Source organism: Aotus nancymaae, unplaced genomic scaffold, assembly GCF_030222135.1.
Source record: "Aotus nancymaae isolate 86718 unplaced genomic scaffold, 86718_ANA_hifiasm-v0.15.2.pri h1tg000051l, whole genome shotgun sequence".
Taxonomy (NCBI): domain Eukaryota; kingdom Metazoa; phylum Chordata; class Mammalia; order Primates; family Aotidae; genus Aotus; species Aotus nancymaae.
The window spans coordinates 25,308,356-25,328,469 of NW_026988465.1; the positions used below are offsets into that span (position 1 = coordinate 25,308,356).

The window sequence follows — 20,114 nt, forward strand, 5'->3', positions numbered from 1 at the left end:
TGAATTTGAGGTTTTTTTTCTTCTCACTCTGTCACCCAGGCTGGAGTGCAGTGGTGTGATCTTAGCTCACTACAGCCTCCGCCTCCTGGGTTCAAGCAATTCTCTTGCCTCAGCCTCCTGAGTAGCTGGGACTACAGGTGCACACCACCCTGCCCCACTGATTTTTGTATTTTTAGTATAGACAGGATTTCACCATGTTGGCTAGGATGGTCTTGATCTCCTGGCCTCGTGATCTGCCCACGTTGGACTCCTAAAGTGCTGGGATTACAGAGCCATTGCACCCAGCCGAATTAGAGTATTTTAAGCCTATAAATGGATATTGATTAGACCCATCCATCACTTAATGATTTTACAAATTCTATCTCAGTCTTGATTTGTACTGTTGACATTTTTGGGAAATAACTTTTCAGATATTCTTAATACACATAGAATATAATTTGCAAATTAAGATTGTACTATGCAAACTGTTTTATAATCTCCTTTTCCCAGTCAACACAGTATGTTGACCAGCTTCTCATGGAAGAAAATGCATCTAAATTTTTATTATTAGGATTGCTTAGTATCTAAGTATATGAAAGAAACACTACTTGAGTAAGCAGTTCCTCTAAGTTGGCCTGTGTAAATGGTTTCCTTCTAATCTCATAATTAGATTGTATGTATATCATATAACTCTAACAGTTCTAGTTGGTCAACTGTTTTAAAATTTTTCTATCCTTATTTCCAAATCATCCCCCTGAAAGGCTGTAAAAATTTACTGTTTTCAGCAAGTATCCAGAAAGTGTTTGCCCTCACATTTATCAATGTTGACACTCAGGATTGCCAAACAAATAGCTATTTTCTGCTCTTCTTGATAACAAAATTCCTACTGCATGGTAAAGTACCCTGGCGTGGGGGGTGAATCAGGATTTTTCTAAGGTGTTTTTCATGGCAATCTTATTCCCCTTAAGTAAAGATTTGTAAAGTTAAATATGTGAGTCAATTATGGCTACTTGGTTGAAGGGGCAATCTGCTAGAGATTTTTCTTTGTTTGTTTTTTTTTTTTTTTTTTTTTTTTGAGACGGAGTTTCGCTCTTGTTACCCAGGCTGGAGTGCAATGGCGCGATCTCGGCTCACCGCAACCTCCGCCTCCTGGGTTCAAGCAATTCTCCTGCCTCAGCCTCCCGAGTAGCTGGGATTACAGGCACACGCCACCATGCCCAGCTAATTTTTTGTATTTTAGTAGAGACGGGGTTTCACCATGTTGACCAGGATGGTCTCGATCTCTTGACCTCGTGATCCACCCGCCTCGGCCTCCCAAAGTGCTGGGATTACAGGCTTGAGCCACTGTGCCCGGCCGTTTGTTTGTTTTTTAAGACGGGGTTTCACCATGTTGGTCAGGCTGGTTTTGAACTCCTGACCTCAGGTGATCCACCCGCCTTGGCCTCCAAAGTGCTTGGATTACAGGCGTGAGCCACCACGCCCGGCGAGATTTTTCAAAAAGACTTTTCCTTATTGATGGAAGAGAGTTCCAAGAAAAAGCTCTTCTGCCTCATGGCACTCCCATTCTTAATTGCGTTTTGTGAGTAGCTGACACTGCGGGTGACAAAGCCCTCTTGTGACTTCCAATGATGAACCTGAGGGCAAAGGTCAACAGATGGAGGAAAGGGGAGAAAGCAGGACAAAAACACCCTGTCCCTGATGACAAACATTTCTGGCCTATTGAAATAATCCTGGGACCACTTTATCTTGTGACATTGTCGGGGGCCGGTGAGAGCGGCACGTCTGCCGGGGTCTCTTGGCCTGCAAGAGGGTCCCAATACCTGGAAGAGAGAGTGCGCGGAAGAAAAGAAAAGACAGGACAGCTGGAGTTTGGAGGGCTGGCCCTAAAACCAGCAACTTTATTGTACACTGAGTTAGTATATATATCTTTTCCTACCTCGTTTTACAGGAACATTCTTTGCCCCACCTCATTTACATAAGCATTCTTAGTCCCATCTCAATTATCAGAACAGATGCCATTATCTTAATAAAGGGAAGAGAGAGCCATCCAGCTACAAGCTTAGGCAGCACGGAAAACACACAATGGGTACAATCAAGTCACACAATGGGTACAATCAAGTCATGGAGGTGGGTCTCATTATCAGGGTGAGGAAACCTATAGTTAAAATGTTAATGATCTATGCAAGTCAGAGAGGCGATAGACTCATTAACTTTGCAAATAGCAGTCACAGGAACAAGCATGGGACCCATCAATAGAGGGTAAACAAAGTCATAAAACTAGCCCAGAGCAGGTACTTCAAGAAACAATGCCTAGTAAAACCACACAGCCTTCACCCAGCCTTTTAGGTCAGTGGACCAGAAATAGGCTTCTGCAAACTCAAACTTCTATTAAATCTCTCTTTCACTGGTCTCGACTGCTTCCAGTGGGTGAGAAACATGTCCGGGCTCAAGCTCCATTATGGCGGGGACACCGAGTGGTCTCAACGCTGGAGCGATCCCCACATGACATAAAATATGTGTTTATGGTTTAAACTACTTTCATCAGTTCTAGAATATTCCTATCCTTTATCTTGACAATTACTTCTCCCTGTTCTCTCCTTAGGAGCAGATATTGAAACTCTTTGGTTTCTCCTTCATAACCTCACTTCTTTCATTATTTTTTAATATTTCTATTCTGCTTTCAGCATAATTTTGTCAGATTTATATTTAATTCCTTTATATTTTACACTACAAAAACATATAAAATAATATTTATAACATATTTACAAGCCGTTTACAAAAAATAATAAGTTGATCATCCTTGTTCCCCCCACCCATGTTAAGAAAAAATGTGGCCTTAGTTGCTCTGCCAAAATCACAGACTTCTCACTCCTTCTCTCACCCAACAGAGATAATCCCTGTCCAAAATTCTGTCTTTGTATTTTGTGGGTTTTCTCTTGTTTTATAGTTTTGACATGTAACATCTCTAATTTATGCTGTTTAGTGTCTTCTCATAAATAAAACTTTTTATAAAGTTTTAAAAATATAAATGGTACAGTATTTGTGTATTCTTCTGCAATTTGGCTTTTCCAATATTGTATTGTAAAATTTAATCCATGTTGATGCATGTAACTGTAGGTCATCTATTTTTAAAGTTAACGTTATTGAGGTATAATTTACATAGAATAAATGCACTTATTTTAACTATATACTTTGAAGATTTTTTACATATATGCATTTACATATATATACACACACACACACTCACTACTGTAATCAAGATACAATCCATTTCATTACCTGCCAAAATTCTCTGTATTCATTTTTATGACTGTCTTCTAGTTGTTCAATATAGTATACATGATAGTTGCTGAATAAACATATTACAACTGTCCTGTGAATGCACATTTGGGTTGGTACCAGTATAGGTTTTATAAGCACTGATGTTCTAAACACTCGAAGACGTGGCTCCTCATGATGTATGTGAATAAGAGTGGATTTGTGAGATTGTAGGGCATGCACATCTTCAGCTTTACTAGATAATGTCGTATTGTTTCCTAAAATGCTTGTACCAACATGTACGTAAACTTCATAAGAGCTTGTGTTTGCTTCACATTCTTGTCAACACTTGCTACTTTAATTTGGGTCAGTCTCGTGAGTATAATTGTATCTTAAATATGTATTTCTGTGATTACAAATAATTCTGAATATCTTTTTTTTTTTTTTTTTGAGACAGAGTCTCACCCTGTCACCCAGGCTGACCACAACCTCCGCCTCCCAGGTTCAAGCAATTCTCCTAACTCAGCCTCCCGAGTAGCTGGGACTACAGGTGTACACCACCATACCCGGCTAATTTTTGTATTTTTAGTAGAGATGGGGTTTTGCCATGTTGCCAGGCTTGTCTCAAACTCCTGACCTCAGGTGATCCACCCTCTCCAGCCTCCCAAAGTGCTGGGATTACAGGCGTGAGCCACCGCCCCCAGCCTGGTTTCAAATATCTTTTTATATATCTGTTGGCCATTCAGATTTTGTTCTGTTTTGAAGTGCCTATTTTGCTAATTTTTCTATTTAGTTGCTTGGTTTTTTCTCATTGTTTTATTGTAATTTTTATATTCTGAATAATAATCCTTTGACAAGCATATATGCTGTAGATAGACACTCCAATTTGGCTTAATGGTTTCACATTTGATGGTGTTTTATGGTAGGCAGAAGTTAAAATTGTTTTAATACAGCTAGGTTTCTTTTTTATAGTTTGTGTTTTTGCATCATAGAAAACTATTTTCTTCTTCAGGTTCAAAAATGCATTATACCATTTTTTCTTCAAAAAGTTTTATAGCTTTGCCTTTCATATTTAAGTCTAAAATATTTAGAATTTAGGGATCCAATTTCATTTTCTTCCAAACGGACCATCAGTTTTTTCTCTTCCTCACTAAGGAGCAAAGTTCTGTTATATACCAAGTTTCCTTATATCCATGAGCTTATTTCTGGATTCCCTCTTCTGTTCTAATGGTTTGTCAATGGCTGTCTTAATATCATGTCTTCAGCACGATAGCTTTATAAGTTTTGTTATCTAATAATGCAAATTTTCTCCTGTTTTTGTTTTTAAATGTCTCTAAGCAAGTATTGAACTTTGTTTTATATTAGACACAGTTGTAGCATTGTATGAATCCTCTATTGGTGTATTTATTTTATTTCAAAAATATATTTAATTAAAAAATGTTGAGGGTAGACAGGATCTTGTTCTGTAGCCCAGGCTGGAGAATAGTGACACAATCATACCTCACTGCAGTCTCAAACTCCTGGGCTTGCGCTCCTGACTCAGCCTCCCAAAGTGCTGGGATTACAAGTGTGAGCCACTGTACTTGGCCTCTACTCGTATTTTCAATACAATTGCTAACTGGCACCTTTATAATACGTAGCCTTTCAAATACATCCACTTTCTTTAATCCCTACTCCCATTTCCTCAGTTCACACCATTATCATTAATCTATTCCATTACAAAATTCTTCCTGGCATCCTGGTGTCCTGCAGCATTCCAATCTATTATTTACATTGTAGCCAGAAAAGCTTTGCTAAAATGTAACTCGTATCTTTTATTGACTTCCCAGTGCCTCCAGGATTGTGGCTAAACTCCTCACCTTGGTTCATCTTTATGAACCAGCTTTTGTTCTGGCCGTCTTTTTCCAACCTACATCATCTTGCATTCCTCTGTGCTCCTGTCACTCTGGGTTCATTTTTGGTTCCTTAGATCAACGAAAGGTTTTTCACATAGGAAAATGGCAACTTGAAAAATTTGCTCTCCCAAAAATGCAAAAGAGATTTCAGCCACAAATTCATTTGCATTTAAATCCTAAGATAAAGCACCATATTCTTTCAGTATAAACTCTTAAAAGTCATGCAATCCATAACTTCAGGCTTTTCCCTTTTCATATTTTTAATAAGCCCAAGATTTGATTATCAAAACAACTATAACTCTTTCAATTGTAATAACAAATTGATCGTAAATTCAATTTAACACATCAGAATATGAAGCACACAGTATGTTCTTTAGATCAGTAAATAAATATCTTATTCTTTTGCATAATAATTTCTAATTGTACAATGTTTGGAACTTTCACAATCTTTCTATCTTGGTAAACACAGGCAAAGACATTCTGGAAGTTATTCAGGAGAGATTCACTCCAGAAAGTACACGGTCATATCAGAGAAGCGGACACTTTCTAACAGGGATCCTTCAGAACCTGACTTAAGATTCTTTTGTCTCTGAAATATCTAAGCAGCCCACCAAACCAGAACAGCTAAACTAAGGAGAAGTCATCTTCCACCCAGGTGGCTGGGGCAATATAGAGGAATCTGGGTATAAAGTTGCACAGGCCATCAGGCCCCTCAGCTGCAATTTCCTCTTGTATCCTGCTTCCCCTAACCAGGGCTAAAGACTTCACACACACACACAGCATAAATTGGTCACACACACACGCACAGGAAGCGTAAATTGGTAATTTGCCCTCAGCCCCAGAATTTAAGCTTTCTCATTCTTTCATGGGGAGCATGTGAGAATTCTCCAAGATTTTTGTGGGGGCCTTACCCACAAATGTATGGATAGATCACCTAACTTATTTCACCTCCTTCAGTTGTCAATAGTTATAAATGCCCACAGGCTTTGTTGGAGAGTTCTCCAGGCTGGAGGATGGTTTTCCTGAATGCGACACTAGCTGAGAGGTCAGATTTAATTACATTCCTTGGTGTCATCTGATCCACAGGAAACCTGCCTATCTTTGCCACCCCAAATTGTGAGGATACAGACTGAACTACTGCAAATCTAATCACCTCTCTTCCCAACCCCACTGTCCCTTTTATTTTCCTGATGAAGTAGGCAGAAAGCAGATGAACAAGTCTGCTGCCTAAATTAACACCCGATCTGGAAATAAAATACAAGTCTCTCCTTCCTGAAGGCATCATCAATCACTACCAGTGATTCTCTTGGCAGAAAGCACGATGTTGAGAGCTAGTTCTACCGCTTCTTTTTTTTTTTTTTTGAGACGGAGTTTCGCTCTTGATACCCAGGCTGATTAAGTTCTACCGCTTCTTAATCATCCTTCAAGTTATGTTTGGGTGCTGAGCATGGGGGCAGTGAGTGGTGGCGTCTTGATTCTTGTCGTTGTCAGATTTCTTTACAAAGTGAAGTACTTAGCGTCTCTTGACCCATCTTTGACTCCTCCCTAGTTGCTGTTCTTTGAGTAATAGGAAAAGACCAGCACAACCTCCTGTTACACATAAATACAATTTTTTACAACCAGCACATATATACATGATAGATGGAAATAAACAGTTCTGCATACAGTAGTCCTAAGTATACACAAGTAAATATACCTCTGCAGCATATTCATATACCACGTGTATAGACATGTGAACTTGCTGCAAAACAAGCAGAAAATAGGAAGCGAAAAATCAAGTTAGCTACAGAATCACTAATCATCAAATTCGTGTTAAGAATAAGCAGTAAGATTTCATCTCAATAAAAAATCTCAATAAAGTTGTGCTCTAAAAAAATGTACAGTGAGACAATGAAACAGGGAGGGAAGGAAGGAAAGACATATACTCCTATGTCTTAAAAAAAGGTAAATCAATTTAGCCTCCTGGCACTGAATCATTTGCAGAAAAAATAAAAACAGGCAGGCACCTACTTCAAGTATATGAGAAGGCTTCATACCAATCTCAGCCATCCAATACTTGATTTAATATTTCTTAGAGAGAAAGTAAGGGAATTTAGTTCTTTTAAAATGTACTTTTAATTCCCTCTTTATTTCTTCCAGACTACATCGTTTTTATAGAAATAAATATAAAATCACCACATTGCCTTTTAAAATTAAAAGTGGGAAACAAAATACTTTATTCAATCAATAAAACATATGGTAAAACATTTTAAAATCTCTTAGTTCCAAAATACGGTCAGATAGGAAAGAGGGCATATAATTTGTCTGTTGGAGAAATCATACCACTATCTTCTAAATCTATCTACCATTACAAGGTTTTGAAAAGCTATAAGATTTTATTAAAAGAAACACACAATAAAACATAATCCAACTAAGATTTCAGGACTAAATATGAAACTTTCCTCTACTTTCAGAGGTTTAGAGGATACTTGAAACTTTCTTTACCAGAAGGTTAAATTCTTAGCAACATTTTGAATCACTAAATATTCTTCCTTTCCTTAACTTTGTTATATTTATTTGAAAAGAAGCACTTACTCTAAGTCGTTACCCTGTCTAGGAAAAGATGTTTTCTTCAAGGATTCTGTCATGTTTTTATGCTAAAGAACCTGTCTTATGTGAATAGTCTGCTTTTGATCATTCTAAACGAGTTCACAGACACAAGAACAGATATTTGTGACATGTTTCTGAATTGCCTCCAAACAAAATAGAGGCTGTTAAATCTAATTGAGGTGCCAATAATTCCTGACTTTCTCCTAGAGCACCTTAAAGGCAATCAACTCTAGTAAAATCTAGAAACCTCCTAACATGAACCTGTCAGTATGGTCCGATGCCCCCTCCTTATGAAATCAGAATTTATTAATATGAATTCAAGGCCAAAATACCATTACAAAATAAGCGTTTACTCCTATTCCACTCATACCTTGTCTAAACATGCACCTACAAAACAAACTTAACATCAGTTTCCAACCTAACCACTCTGGATCAGCTTAACAAACTTAATATCCTACTGACCTGTCCTCTGCACTTGAATTCTAAGCCTACCTCATGAATTCACTTCCCTTCACCGACCTACTCTATTTCAAAGAAAACATCCCCCATCCTGAAGTTGTCCTACAATCTTAACATGCTAATGAAATACAGTAAGACACAGATTTTAAGACCAAATGTTTTAATATTAGAATCAACATATTTAAAATTATATTTTAATCAATATGACAAATATAACAGGAAAAAACTGTACACATTCTTAATTGAAAACGTACATATAGGCAATTTATATAGAAAACTGCTATTTCACTCATAACTTTTCATACTTACAAAATTATAACTAAACAAAGTTTAAAGTGAAATAGCAAATTCCTCACACTGAATGCCTATATGCATATATTGAACAAACACCTTACATATAAATATTTAAAGTTTTCAATGTGATAAGTGAGCCTGCTTCTTGCTTGTTAATTTGTCTAATCTAGGTTGGATTGATGACAATGCTACTCTCAGGGGATAATGTATATTTAAACTGTTTCTATGTTTTGTTTTAATAACACTTAAAGCAGAGAATCCGGTCTCACAGAGGTATGTTGAGGGGAAAAGAAGAAGCAATTTTAAAGCAATCTCAGCAAGCTCAGGATACTCATTTTTAACTTTGATCCAAAATGAAGGAAGTGATGCTGTATTTTCAAAACTGATTTTCAATCCTTCATCAGTAGCCAGCTTCAACAACTTATCCTGTAGAGTTACAGTTAAATTTAAATTATCTTTTGATGAAAGAAATGGATTTTGGATCCACAAATTTCCTATGCGTGGATCTTCTTTTGTTGGAAAATAAAATTCAAAACATTCTAACAAATTTGTAAGATGTTCACTGATAACTTTTCGTAGATGTGCAATATCAAGATCATTACCTACTTCATTGATAATTGTTGTTAAATTATGGAACATGTCATAACAGTCTGTAGAAATTCTGTTTTTCCAAGCTTCTAACTTTTGTTTTTGTCCTTCGACTTTATCTGCCATTGAAAAGTAAGTTGCATTCTTCCCTTGCATAGAAGCATTAAGATCATTAAAAATACTGAAGATATCAGACAAATAAGCAAGTCTGGCTGTCCAATTCACATCTTTAAAAAGTTGGGACCAAACAGGTTTCTTGCCTTGCAGAAACACTAGGAGTTCATTTCGTATTTCAAACATTCTCGACACAACTTTTCCCCGTGATAACCACCGTATCTCAGCATGCAATAACAGCTGCTTATGATCAGCTTCCATATTATCACATAATAAAGAGAATAATCTCGAATTCAATGCATTAGATTTTATATAATTCACAATTTTTACTACGTCGTTAAGCACACTATTTAGTTCAGCTGATATTTTTTTCATAGCAAGACTTTCTCGATGAATGAAGCAATGTGTTGTTTTACATTCTGGCGCAAGTTCCTTAATCTGGGTTACCACTTCAGAATGTTTTCCTGTCATTGAAGCTGCACCATCAGAACATACTCCTACACAAAATTTAAATTCCAAACCACATTTGTTAACAATATAATTCTTTACAGCTTCATATAGTTCTGAGCTAGTTGTGTTTGTCGGCAAAGAGGCTGAAAAAAAGAACTCTTCCTTTATATCATCATCATGTTCAAACCTCACATAGACTAAAAGAATTATCATGTTAGCAATATCTCTGCATTCATCAAGCTGCAATGAAAAATACTTTGCTAGTTTTATTTGTTCGATGAGTTGATCTTCCATATCATTAGCCAGTTCCTGAATACGTCGAGCTATGGTGTCATTGGAAAGTGGTACCTGAGCTACCTTCTTTGCTGCAGATTCACCCAACATTTCCAAGCACACTTCTTTGATGCAGTCTTTCACTAGTGTCTCAGCAATGGTGTATGGTGTTTTAGACTTAGCAACCGGAAGTGCTACTTTATATGAAGCCCGCAAAGCACTAATGTTTATATGAGAAACGTTGAACACCTGCTTCGGTTGACTTTTCAATTCACTACTCTTTCTTTCAAAGAATTCTTTTGGTTGTGAACTTATTTCTTTATGTTTTGAATATAAATGTCGCTTAAGCTTTGATGGTTTCATTGCTTCGTTAGCCAGGACATCTCCACAAATAATACACTGTGGTTTTAGTACTTCACCGTCAATTACAGCCACAAAACCAAACTCAATATATGAAGGATCATATTTACGAGTGAAACTAGCATGAACTCTTTTGGTTTTCCCTTCTTCAGGATGACCTCTGTTGTTACCATTTCTTTTATTACTACCACTGTGTTCAGAAAAGGCATGTCTTTTCTTGACAAAAAAGTCCAGTGAAGCTTGTTTCGCCATCTGAAAATTAGGATTAAAAGTAAATAAATAATATAAATTTTGCTTTTCTGCTTTAGCTAACAATGTTAAACCACAAATTTAAAACTAGACGATTAAAATAAAAAATTATTTTAAAATTAATTTATAAAAACAAAGAAATGCCTATATTTTCTCAGAATTTTATGTATCTTTGGGTTATGGTTGATAAACTAAGCATAAAGTATTACATGTTGTAATGGGGACCTATTGTGTTTGACTAGTGTGTAACCCCCAACACATGTGACTCACCTTGAGAGTTTAACAGCAGCTAAATTGGTCTATATTCTATTCAGTAAGATGAGTTCATTAATCATGTGCTTGGATGTTGCAGTAATGTCAATTGTTATAAATGTTTCTAAATACTTATGCTCAATTTTTGTACTTAATATGGACTGGAGTTTTTATACAAGCACTGGTCTGCCAATCACAGCTTGAGTACCACTAGTCTAAGTCATGCGTAACCTCCATATTTCAAAACATTAACCCTACCTCATAAAGCCTACTGATTTTAAATATTTTTGGTTCTATTTCATGTTCTCCATTTAAATTCCCAAACTGAAGTATTTCCCAACACAAACCCCTATCTTCCAAGCAAATTTATGATTCCCTACCCCCACAAATACTTCACTTGATTTGAAATGTCCTTTCTTAGCTTACCCTCCACCCAAACTCACATGATTGAAACAGAGAAACAATAAGTTCATCTGTTATCAAATTCATTCTTCTGTAGAAACATACCATCATACACACTATTTACTCCCTCAGTCTTAGCTTTCTCATTCCCCCAAGAAATGCCTGACATCAGAAGGGAGTAAAAGAGATACTGTTCATCACCCCCAGAATAATATAAAAGGCAGCATTCATGGTTACAACTTTACAACTTCCAACCTGGAAAAAAAGAGGGGAGGAAGCAGTAAAAGTAATTAGGCCTTCTTTGGGGGAAATAAACCCAGGTAATGAAAATGTGCCTTCATATACCTTGTCAAACAATGCTTATTCACAGTAAAGTGTAATGGGACTCTTCCCTGCTTTCATCTATGGCAGATACTCAATCTTACCCAATCTCCTACTTTGTCTGGTGAAAATGGTGTCCCTGATGGCTTTAGCATTTTGGAAGGTTGAACAGGCAAACTTCTTTGAATCTTATCATGTTTCCTTTTCATTGTGCTGGTTTCATAGCAAAGGCTACAAGTTATTTGCCGACCACAGCCTTCAGTCCCATGTTGAGAGGGCACTCCACAAATTGCATGGATATTTCCATCACATGATATACAACTATTAGCACCTGTGCATTCTTTTTCACAAACTACACAGGATAAAAATCTTAGTCTGCTCTCAGGAGGGTTTTTTTCAGCCACCTTGGGGGTGACAGGAAGATTCTCTTCAATATCACTACTATCTGTTCCACTCTCAATGTTTTCTTCATACTGGGCTCTTAAAGTATTTTCTAACCCTTTGTCAGCCTGATCTAATTCATTTTCTGTATGCAGGCTGGCAACAAGTTCTTCAGTTAACTGAGAATGGGACAAGCCCAGTTTAGCTTCAGAGCTAAATGCACTTTCACATGGAGTCTGTTGCATGCTTCTGTGATAGGGTTGATTTTGGGTCATCTGAATGAACCACAAAAATTCAGCCCAATGTGATGAGTTGTTAGTTTGCATCCAGGAGAAAATCCTCTTTCGGATAGCCTCATTAGTTTGTTCTGCAGAACTCTGACTTGGGCAGGTCTGAGACTTCCCATGGACAATTTTCAATTCTGGCCAAATATTACTGAGTTCACTGACAACCTGGCTTGAAAATTCCCTCCCATTGTCAGATTGTAGGACACTGGGTGCTCCAATAATTGTAAATATATCTAAAAGAGCGTGTGCAACTTCCATTGGTCTTTTAGACTTTAGTGACCGCAAAAAACTTAACTTTGTACGAAGATCTTGATAATGCATAATAAATTTATATTCCCCATCAGGATTCAACTGCATGTCTATAAGATCTACTTGGCATCTTGAACTAACTTCCTTAATTGGTTTTGATGCTAGAACTTTCTTGAGTTTTGAATTTTTCTGTTGGCATGGTTTACAGAGGGTCAGGTATAACATTATAACTTCTTTTGTGATATTCTTGTATTTTGCTTGTAACTCTTTCTCCATGCGAGTACGTCCACCATGTCCAATGCTGAGATGGGTATCATGCAGAATGTCAAATAAGTCCTCGCTGTGTAAGTAATAGCGTATTTTATCTGTTTCCCCATTTATAGCCTCAATTAGCTTCTCATTTCCTTGTACAAGGATAACATCAAATCTAGCCAAGCGACGGTAGTCAACCGATTCCTTTTTTGCCTTAGCTTTAGCTTCTTTCACTTCCTTTATCAGCTGACAGTATTTTGCTTTAGAAAATATCTTAGTATTATTACTTTTGTTTTCCAGTAACACTGCTAAGCTTCTGAAGAACTTTTCTCTCATGTTTTCTAGTTCAATTTCTGCTTCATTAGTATCTAAGCTACTGAGGTTATCATCACCCATGCTTTGAGACATCATGGAAAGCCACAAAAATGACCCTGAAACAAAGGAAAAAATCAATTAGAATATTTGTGAATATATTTAAAATACATATACTGCCAAAGGAGCCAGTAGTGCTTGAGGCATAAATAGGGGATATGGACACACAGAAGGGGGATACCATTTTTGTTGAGACAGAGTCTCACTCTGTCGCCCAGGCTAGAGTGCAGTGGCATAATCTCAACTCATTGTAACCTCTGCCTCCCAGGTTCAAGCAATTCTCCTGTCTCAGCCTCCAGAATAGCTGGGACTAAAGGCGTGCACCAAGACACTTGACTAATGTTTGTATTTTTAGTAGAGATGGGTTTTCACTATGTTGGCCAGACTGGTCTTTAACTCCTGGCCTCAAGCAATCTGCCCGCTCTCCTTGGCCTCCCAAAGTGCTGGGATTACAGGTGTGAGTCACTGCACCAGGCCAGGGGATACCATTTTGATTAAAGAATCCAACCTAGGTGGAACAAACAGCGTAAATGAAGGACTCCAGCCAGTAACAAAAAGTTTCACACAATAAAGAGCAAAAAGTCAGGATGTGACTTTCCAGAGCAGTTTTGAGGACTGAAGCATGTTTTATGTAAAACAGGATGCAAATTAACATTTGTTTGTTTGTTTACTATGCAAAGACTTTTTTTTTGGAGGAACCTCAGCAAGACAATAATAGAGTTTTTTTAAATCTCCACACTACATGTTTTCTCTTTTATTCAGTCAGGTTAGCTATTACATCAACATTTGAGGAGTAAGTTCCAACCTAATATATTCATATCCGCTCCCTTTCAGGGCTATTAACTACAAACCCAATACAAATATCTTCATTACTAATTTTAATAAGAAAGTGGATAAGTCTACATTAGTAAAAAATTTCTGACTTAATAAAGCTTATTAAAAATTTCTAGAACATTCATAATAACAGAAACACCAAGAATACTTCAAATTTGGCCATTAAGGAAAAAAACTATTTTGGAAAAAATAAAAAAGAATAATTTGGAATTAGCATAATATCTCTAGATAGTTTTATAGTTGCTTGGAAAAATACTTGCACTCAAGTCGACGTCATTTATACTATCAATTTGAATACCAAATCGTCAGACAGGGCAGGGACTTCTCTTACGGGCCTGTCAGCCACCCCCCAACCACCAAGCATGGTAATAACAGGAAATCCTGAGTTCCTTCAAGGGAATCCAGGCATCTAACTATCTCTAAGAAGTAAATGAGCAACTTGATAAACAAGAAGATAAATACCTTAAAACAACAGCCAAAATAGTCATGAGATGTTCCCTGTATCAACTAAAGATAACATCTTAACATATATCCCCAAGCTGTTTTTCGGAAACCTGTACCTCCATCAAATGGACCCACTGGTCTGAAGACCTCAGATAAGGGAGAACTAAGGACTGAACTACCACAGCTGTTCTTTGTTCTAAAGTTCTTCCTGGGGGGCCTGGAAGAAGTTACACCCACAAGCCAGAGCTAACCTTCTTTTCCGCTGATCCCAAATTTTTAGACAAAGCTTTGCCTCCTTAACCAATTGCACATTAGAAGGTCTTTGAATCTACCTATGACCTGTAAAGTCCCTTCTTTGAGATGTCTGTCCTACCTTTTTAAACAAATGTACAGTGTCCACGAATTGATTTATGACTCAGTCTCCTGAGTAGCTGGGACTACAGGCATGCGCCACCATGCCAGCTAATTTTTGTATTTTTAATAGAGACAGGGTTTCATCATGTTGGCCAGGATGGTCCCCATCTCTTGACCTAGTGATTCACCCACCTTGGTCCTCCCTCTTTTAAAAAACCCTTAATTGCAAACCATCAGGGACACTGGGTCTTAATTGTGAGGGGCCCAGTTCTCCTTGCTTGACACTGCAAAAATGCCCTCCTTTCTCCTGCTGATGTGAATGTTTGGCTTTCCTGTGCCAGGCAAGCGAACCCCAGTTTGGTTCTACAGCAGTAATGAACTAGTAAATTTAAATCAGCTAACTTCAAAGTTAGAAAGTACCCGTCGGTAAATCAGGTAACACCATGACAAATCTGGTGTTCAAGTATTTTTGACATTATTACCTGACTGTTTTAATTCGACTCCCTTAATAACATTATACTGGTTGACTTTTCGTTCAACTATTAATACATTCAGTAGAAGTGAAATGAGGTTTGATAACTTTCAGTATTAGATCCTTCCTTCTCCCAAGTCCCACCCTCGTTCTTAGAACTAAATTATTCTAACCATTATCTTGAAGTGGGTATGGCTCTGGAGATTCACATTCCATTCTGTCTTCCGTAGACTGAAGCTGGGTGCCTAAAGACGCCTTTGCAGAATCCAGAGCAGTCATTTCTTCCATAGGAACTTCCTGCCCATATGTGCCCTGTGAGACCTGGGGACAAATAGGTACATTTGGTAAACAGTAGAAATAATTCTAGTTTGTCATAGCTAAACTTGTATTCTTCCACTAAAATAGAATGTAAGAAGAAAAAAACATCAGTCTTTACTGAATTCTTAAGAGAAATACACGATAACATGAGAAATACATGATAACATAAGAAATGAAAAATGCTGGTTCTAATAAAACCATAGCTTGGAAGTGGGTGAGGGAGAAAAAAAAAAGCCATAGCCATACAACAGAAACTGACGTCTCTATAATCTCTATAGGACAGGAGTTAAAACACATCCCTTTGGTTTCTGTTTCTGGGAATAACAATGAAAACACGTTAAAGAAATGTCTCCTAAACTGTGATGACTGAAAAAAATTATAAATGAGTGTCAATGTGGTTAATTAAAAGTAAATATTGGGCCAGGCACAGTGGCTCACCGGTAATCCCAGCACTTCAGGAGGCCAAGACCAGTGGATCACTTGAAGTCAGGTGTTCGAGACCAGCCTGGCCAACATGGTGAAACCCCATCTTTACTAAAAATACAAAAATTATCGGGGCATTATGGTGGGCGCCTGTTAATCCCAGCTACTAGGAAGCTGTGGCAGGAGAATCGCTTGAACCTGGGAGATGGAGGTTGCAGTGAGCTGAGAACACACCACTGAACTCAAGCCTGGGCAACAGAGAGAGAGTCTGTCTCAAAAAATAATAATAAATAAAAATAAATATTGGGGTAAGGGAGGAGGGAATGCATATTATCTAATAGAGACTAATGAGCTGTTTAACCCAGGAAATAATCTGACAGTTGTTTGAGATCACTTGTAGAAAACATTAGCCCAATGTGTTCTGGATGGGGGAAAAAAAAGTGAACCAAGTTGCATAACTGTGTTGGGTGGAAAGAAATGGTCCTCTCCTCACACTAATCATCTAGCATATGGTTATAGTTAGATTCCTCCAGTTATCCCCAAAATAGATTTTGTGGTTTTTGAAAAATCCATGATCCATTCAATGTTTCTATATTGTTTTTAGTTATATCTCCTTTGCCTTTCTTAATCTAGCGTCTTGCCTTTTCTGAATCCAACCCCCTTTGCAAGAGCAACACAGCTTGGTTTGATTTTGCAGAGCTCTTCTGAAGGCTCAAAGGCTTTGGAATCATGAATTAAATCAGGGAGAATTTTATATCACACCGCATGCAAACAGGCTTTTGTGAAATCATTCCAGGCCTCTGCGATAATATCAATCATAAGTTTAATGTAAAATTGCTTACCGAGTTCAAAAAGTGTTTGGGCACTGTCACCCCCTGTATAGGCTATCAACATGTTGTATGTTTGCCTTAAATAATAAGCTTTAAAGATTGCAATCACACCCTGATCAAGGGACTGCAGTAAAGAAGTTGTATTGGGAGGTAAAAAGAGAACTGTGATATCTGACGTAAGCTCAGTGACTACTGGAGGGTGGCTTGGTGTGTCACTAAGAAGTGTAAGAATTTTAGAAGACAATTTTTACTCTTCCAATTTTTTTTTGATCTACAAAAAAATGTCATCCAGTCTCTCTCGCTAGACCTATAGTAGACACCATGGCTAGTCTTTATAATTCATTGTAAAGCTTATAGATTGGCAAAATGATAAATCACAAGCTTTAGCTTTAAACCTCCATGGAATTTGTACCCAGCATCACCATCAGTTGATCCTTTGTAGCCTTAAACCCCACAGTGTGTTTCTAGAGTACTTCCAGTCCCACTTACTCCATTCTGGATCCACATACCCAAATTCTCCACAGATGCCCCTGAGGGCATCTGCTTCCAACAGAGACTGGTTTCATAAAAACTGAAAATCTGAGCCAGGGAAAAGCCTTCTTCATCAATCTAATTTCTAAATGCTGGGGGGAACATCTTTGCAGCTTCATCTGCGCTTACATCCTCATCTGCACAGACAGTTTAACACTGTGGAAAGTACAGCAGTTCTTGAAGCCACTAAACCAGCACTAAATGCAGGCACTTCTGTGGGATTATCAGCTTTTTTTCTTAACGTCTTCATACATTGCAAAAGCATTCTCTTTAACTTTGAGAAAGACTGCACTGGATTGCTTCCTTGTTTGGTATTCAGTCCACACACTTAACAAATGCTCCATTTCCTCCATTTCCCTATGCCTTGTTCCAATAGATTTCGTAACACTGGCAGTTTTTCCAGCTTGATAATTTTCTTTTATTTTTCCCATCATTGTCTCTAATTGTATATATGTTTACTCCTTTATGCCGGTTGTACAACCAATCTCACAGGTTCTTTTATTTAAAAACACTGTATAGTTTGAAGCTTGTCTTCAACTGTTAGAGCTTTTTCTTTGCTTATACTCACTAGCAGAAACTGTATCACAAGCACACTTCTGTGGCACTTGCAAAACCCTCTGTTCCTTTTCTGGAACAAAAAAAGTTTAGCAAAAAATGCACGAAGATGGGAGGGAATCATGTAAATAAGCGCTTCTAGGACAGGCAGAGGAAGGATGTGGGGCAAATGGGCATTATGTACAGTGTTGTATGTGTTCAGGACTTGCTGTGCTCAGCTAAATCAGATACTTGGATTCAGCTACTCCCACTTGGTGGCCCCAAACATCAACTGGCTGGGAAAACTCACACATGAGCCTACACAATTTCGGCATTATCCCGATTCATTTCCAGCATACTGACCTCTTAATGAAAGATTCTGCATTCCAGAAACATGTGTCTTTAACAGATCAGACTGTATACATAAAGTGTTCATATTCTGACAGAATTCAGATAAATGTATAAATAGTATCACTAAAAAAAAGTCTCTCAATATCCATAATATTCTAAAATTACTGTCAAAGAAGGCAAATATACTCCTTTAGAAATAACTCCAGTGTAATGGCAAAACGCTTTTAAAATTCTTCTAAAAATAATTTTAAGCTCAAAACATTTTACATACCAACTTTAGATACTGAAAAGAACCAAGGAAATCATGCAATTAGTCTTTTCATTGTACAGATGAAGACACTAATGTCCCAGAGAATGTGTAATATGCCCAAGGTTACACAGCAAATTAGTGAGAGTCTAGATAGCTACAAAAGACAATTTTTTTTTAATCTACTACTGTATATTTCTTTAATCTCATAGTCACTAAATATGTTTTCTATTGGTAAAAAAAATAGATCATTGTTTTGTTTGGTTAAATCATTTACTTATTTGAATCATACACAAAGACTGTTATGTCATATGCATGAATCTATTCATGTACACCAGTGATCAAATAAGAAATAATGCCCCAAACCAGGGTTTGCAACCAGCAGTGTTGCAATTACTCCCACTTACTCCATTCTGGATCCATGCACCCAAATTCTCCCCAGAAGATGGCACCTCCAATTTCTCACCTGCTGTCTAGGTTCATCAAGCTCCCTCTCCAAATCTTCCAGCAAAGTCACCACCTCTTCTCCACTCTCAGGATTATGCTCCCGCACCCAAGACTGGAGCTCCTCGGGCAGGATGGTCAGGAACTGCTCCAGCACCAACAATTCCAGGATCTGCTCCTTGCTATGTATCTCTGGGCTCAGCCACTGACGGCACAGTTCCCGCAGCCGACTCAGAGCCTCCCTGGGCCCAGGTGTCTCCTGATAGCAGAACTGCCTGAAGCGCTGACGAGACAGTTCCCTGGTATGAGACAAATTCCTAGGCAGGCCTGATTCTTGATCCCAAGTATGGTCTTCTTCTTTAACCTTTACTCTGATAATCTCCCCTTGTTCTTCTGGAGCCTGGCCAGCCAAGGCTGGGAAGACCGTGGAGACTGCTTCCATCCCGCGCTTTGGACAGCTCAGGGAATGGCTCTCTCCACTTGGAGTGTAGGCAAATGCGTGATTTTACTTGAGTTCCTTTTTTGTTCTTGGTCAGGAAAGTTTTTAATATAAGAAAACACTCAACACAGAACATCTGCCGACGCAGTTTAAAAGAACTTGTTTATGTGACAACACAAATACTCGGGCAATTCCATTGAAAGTGAAGCCATACTCTGAAAAGACCAGAAAGTAGTGAGCACAGAACGACCCAGTAAAGCCTCAGGGTCACAAATGGAGCGGCAAGATACCTGCGAGACTGAAAACTGCGGTTATCAAGGATACGCTGGCCCTCAATGGAGCCTCGGTATATGATATATGAGCCCAGGCAAGGAAACGAAGCTCGGAGCAGTCTGGGCGAGGGCGGAGAGGGAGAGGGGCTCACAAGCTGCCCGAGGAGGAGGCCGGTTGTCACCCCGCACACGCACCCGACCCTCGGCCGCAGCTCCCGCCTCTGAGGAGCTCAGACCCGCTGGAACCCGGACTAGTGGGTCCAAAAACACACTGCACGGCTCAGCCGGTGGTTTCGCAGACACACCCGCAGCTGCGCCCGCAGGTTCCGGCCGGGCCTGGTGAGCCACGCTCACTTCCGGTCCGCTCTAGGATTCCAGGTGGTGCGGTCTTCTCGCTGGTCGCGGTCACACCTACGGAACCAGTCGACTTGGGGAGGCAAGTGCTCCGGAAACTGCGGGGAATTAACTGCGGGGTTACCCAGTTACCTGGCATCCCGGTGAAGAGAGTCTCACAGTGCGAGCGGTGCTGGGGTGGCTGCTGGTCTGTGTTCCCGTGACCACGATAAACCACCGCGGGACGCCCCGCAGCGCCGGGAA

At 38.7% G+C, this 20,114-nt stretch overlaps 1 protein-coding gene across 1 annotated transcript; it reads right to left on the bottom strand.

Annotated features, from left to right (window-relative positions):
* Window positions 1-5,586: 5,586 nt before the first annotated feature.
* SCAND3 (SCAN domain containing 3) lies at window positions 5,587-19,780 on the bottom strand. Its single transcript, XM_012465811.2, has 4 exons — window positions 18,829-19,780; window positions 15,302-15,449; window positions 11,588-13,083; window positions 5,587-10,511 (listed from the first exon to the last, which is right to left on the bottom strand). The coding sequence occupies exons 1-4, from the start codon at window positions 19,246-19,248 to the stop codon at window positions 8,595-8,597; spliced, it is 3,981 nt and encodes a 1,326-aa protein (XP_012321234.2). The 5' UTR covers window positions 19,249-19,780; the 3' UTR covers window positions 5,587-8,594.
* Between the last annotated feature and the right edge of the window lie 334 nt (window positions 19,781-20,114).

Bases quoted from the DNA above. Each gene is read 5' to 3' on its own strand.
- SCAND3 (XM_012465811.2), bottom strand. From the start codon at position 19,248: ATGGAAGCAGTCTCCACGGTCTTCCCAGCCTTGGCTGGCCAGGCTCCA. The intron at 13,084-15,301 runs GTTAGAATAATT...CCTTTGTTTCAG, and splicing joins ATACCCACTTCAAGATAATG to GGTCATTTTTGTGGCTTTCC. The intron at 10,512-11,587 runs GTAAGATTGAGT...CCTAATTTTCAG, and splicing joins CAGACAAAGTAGGAGATTGG to ATGGCGAAACAAGCTTCACT.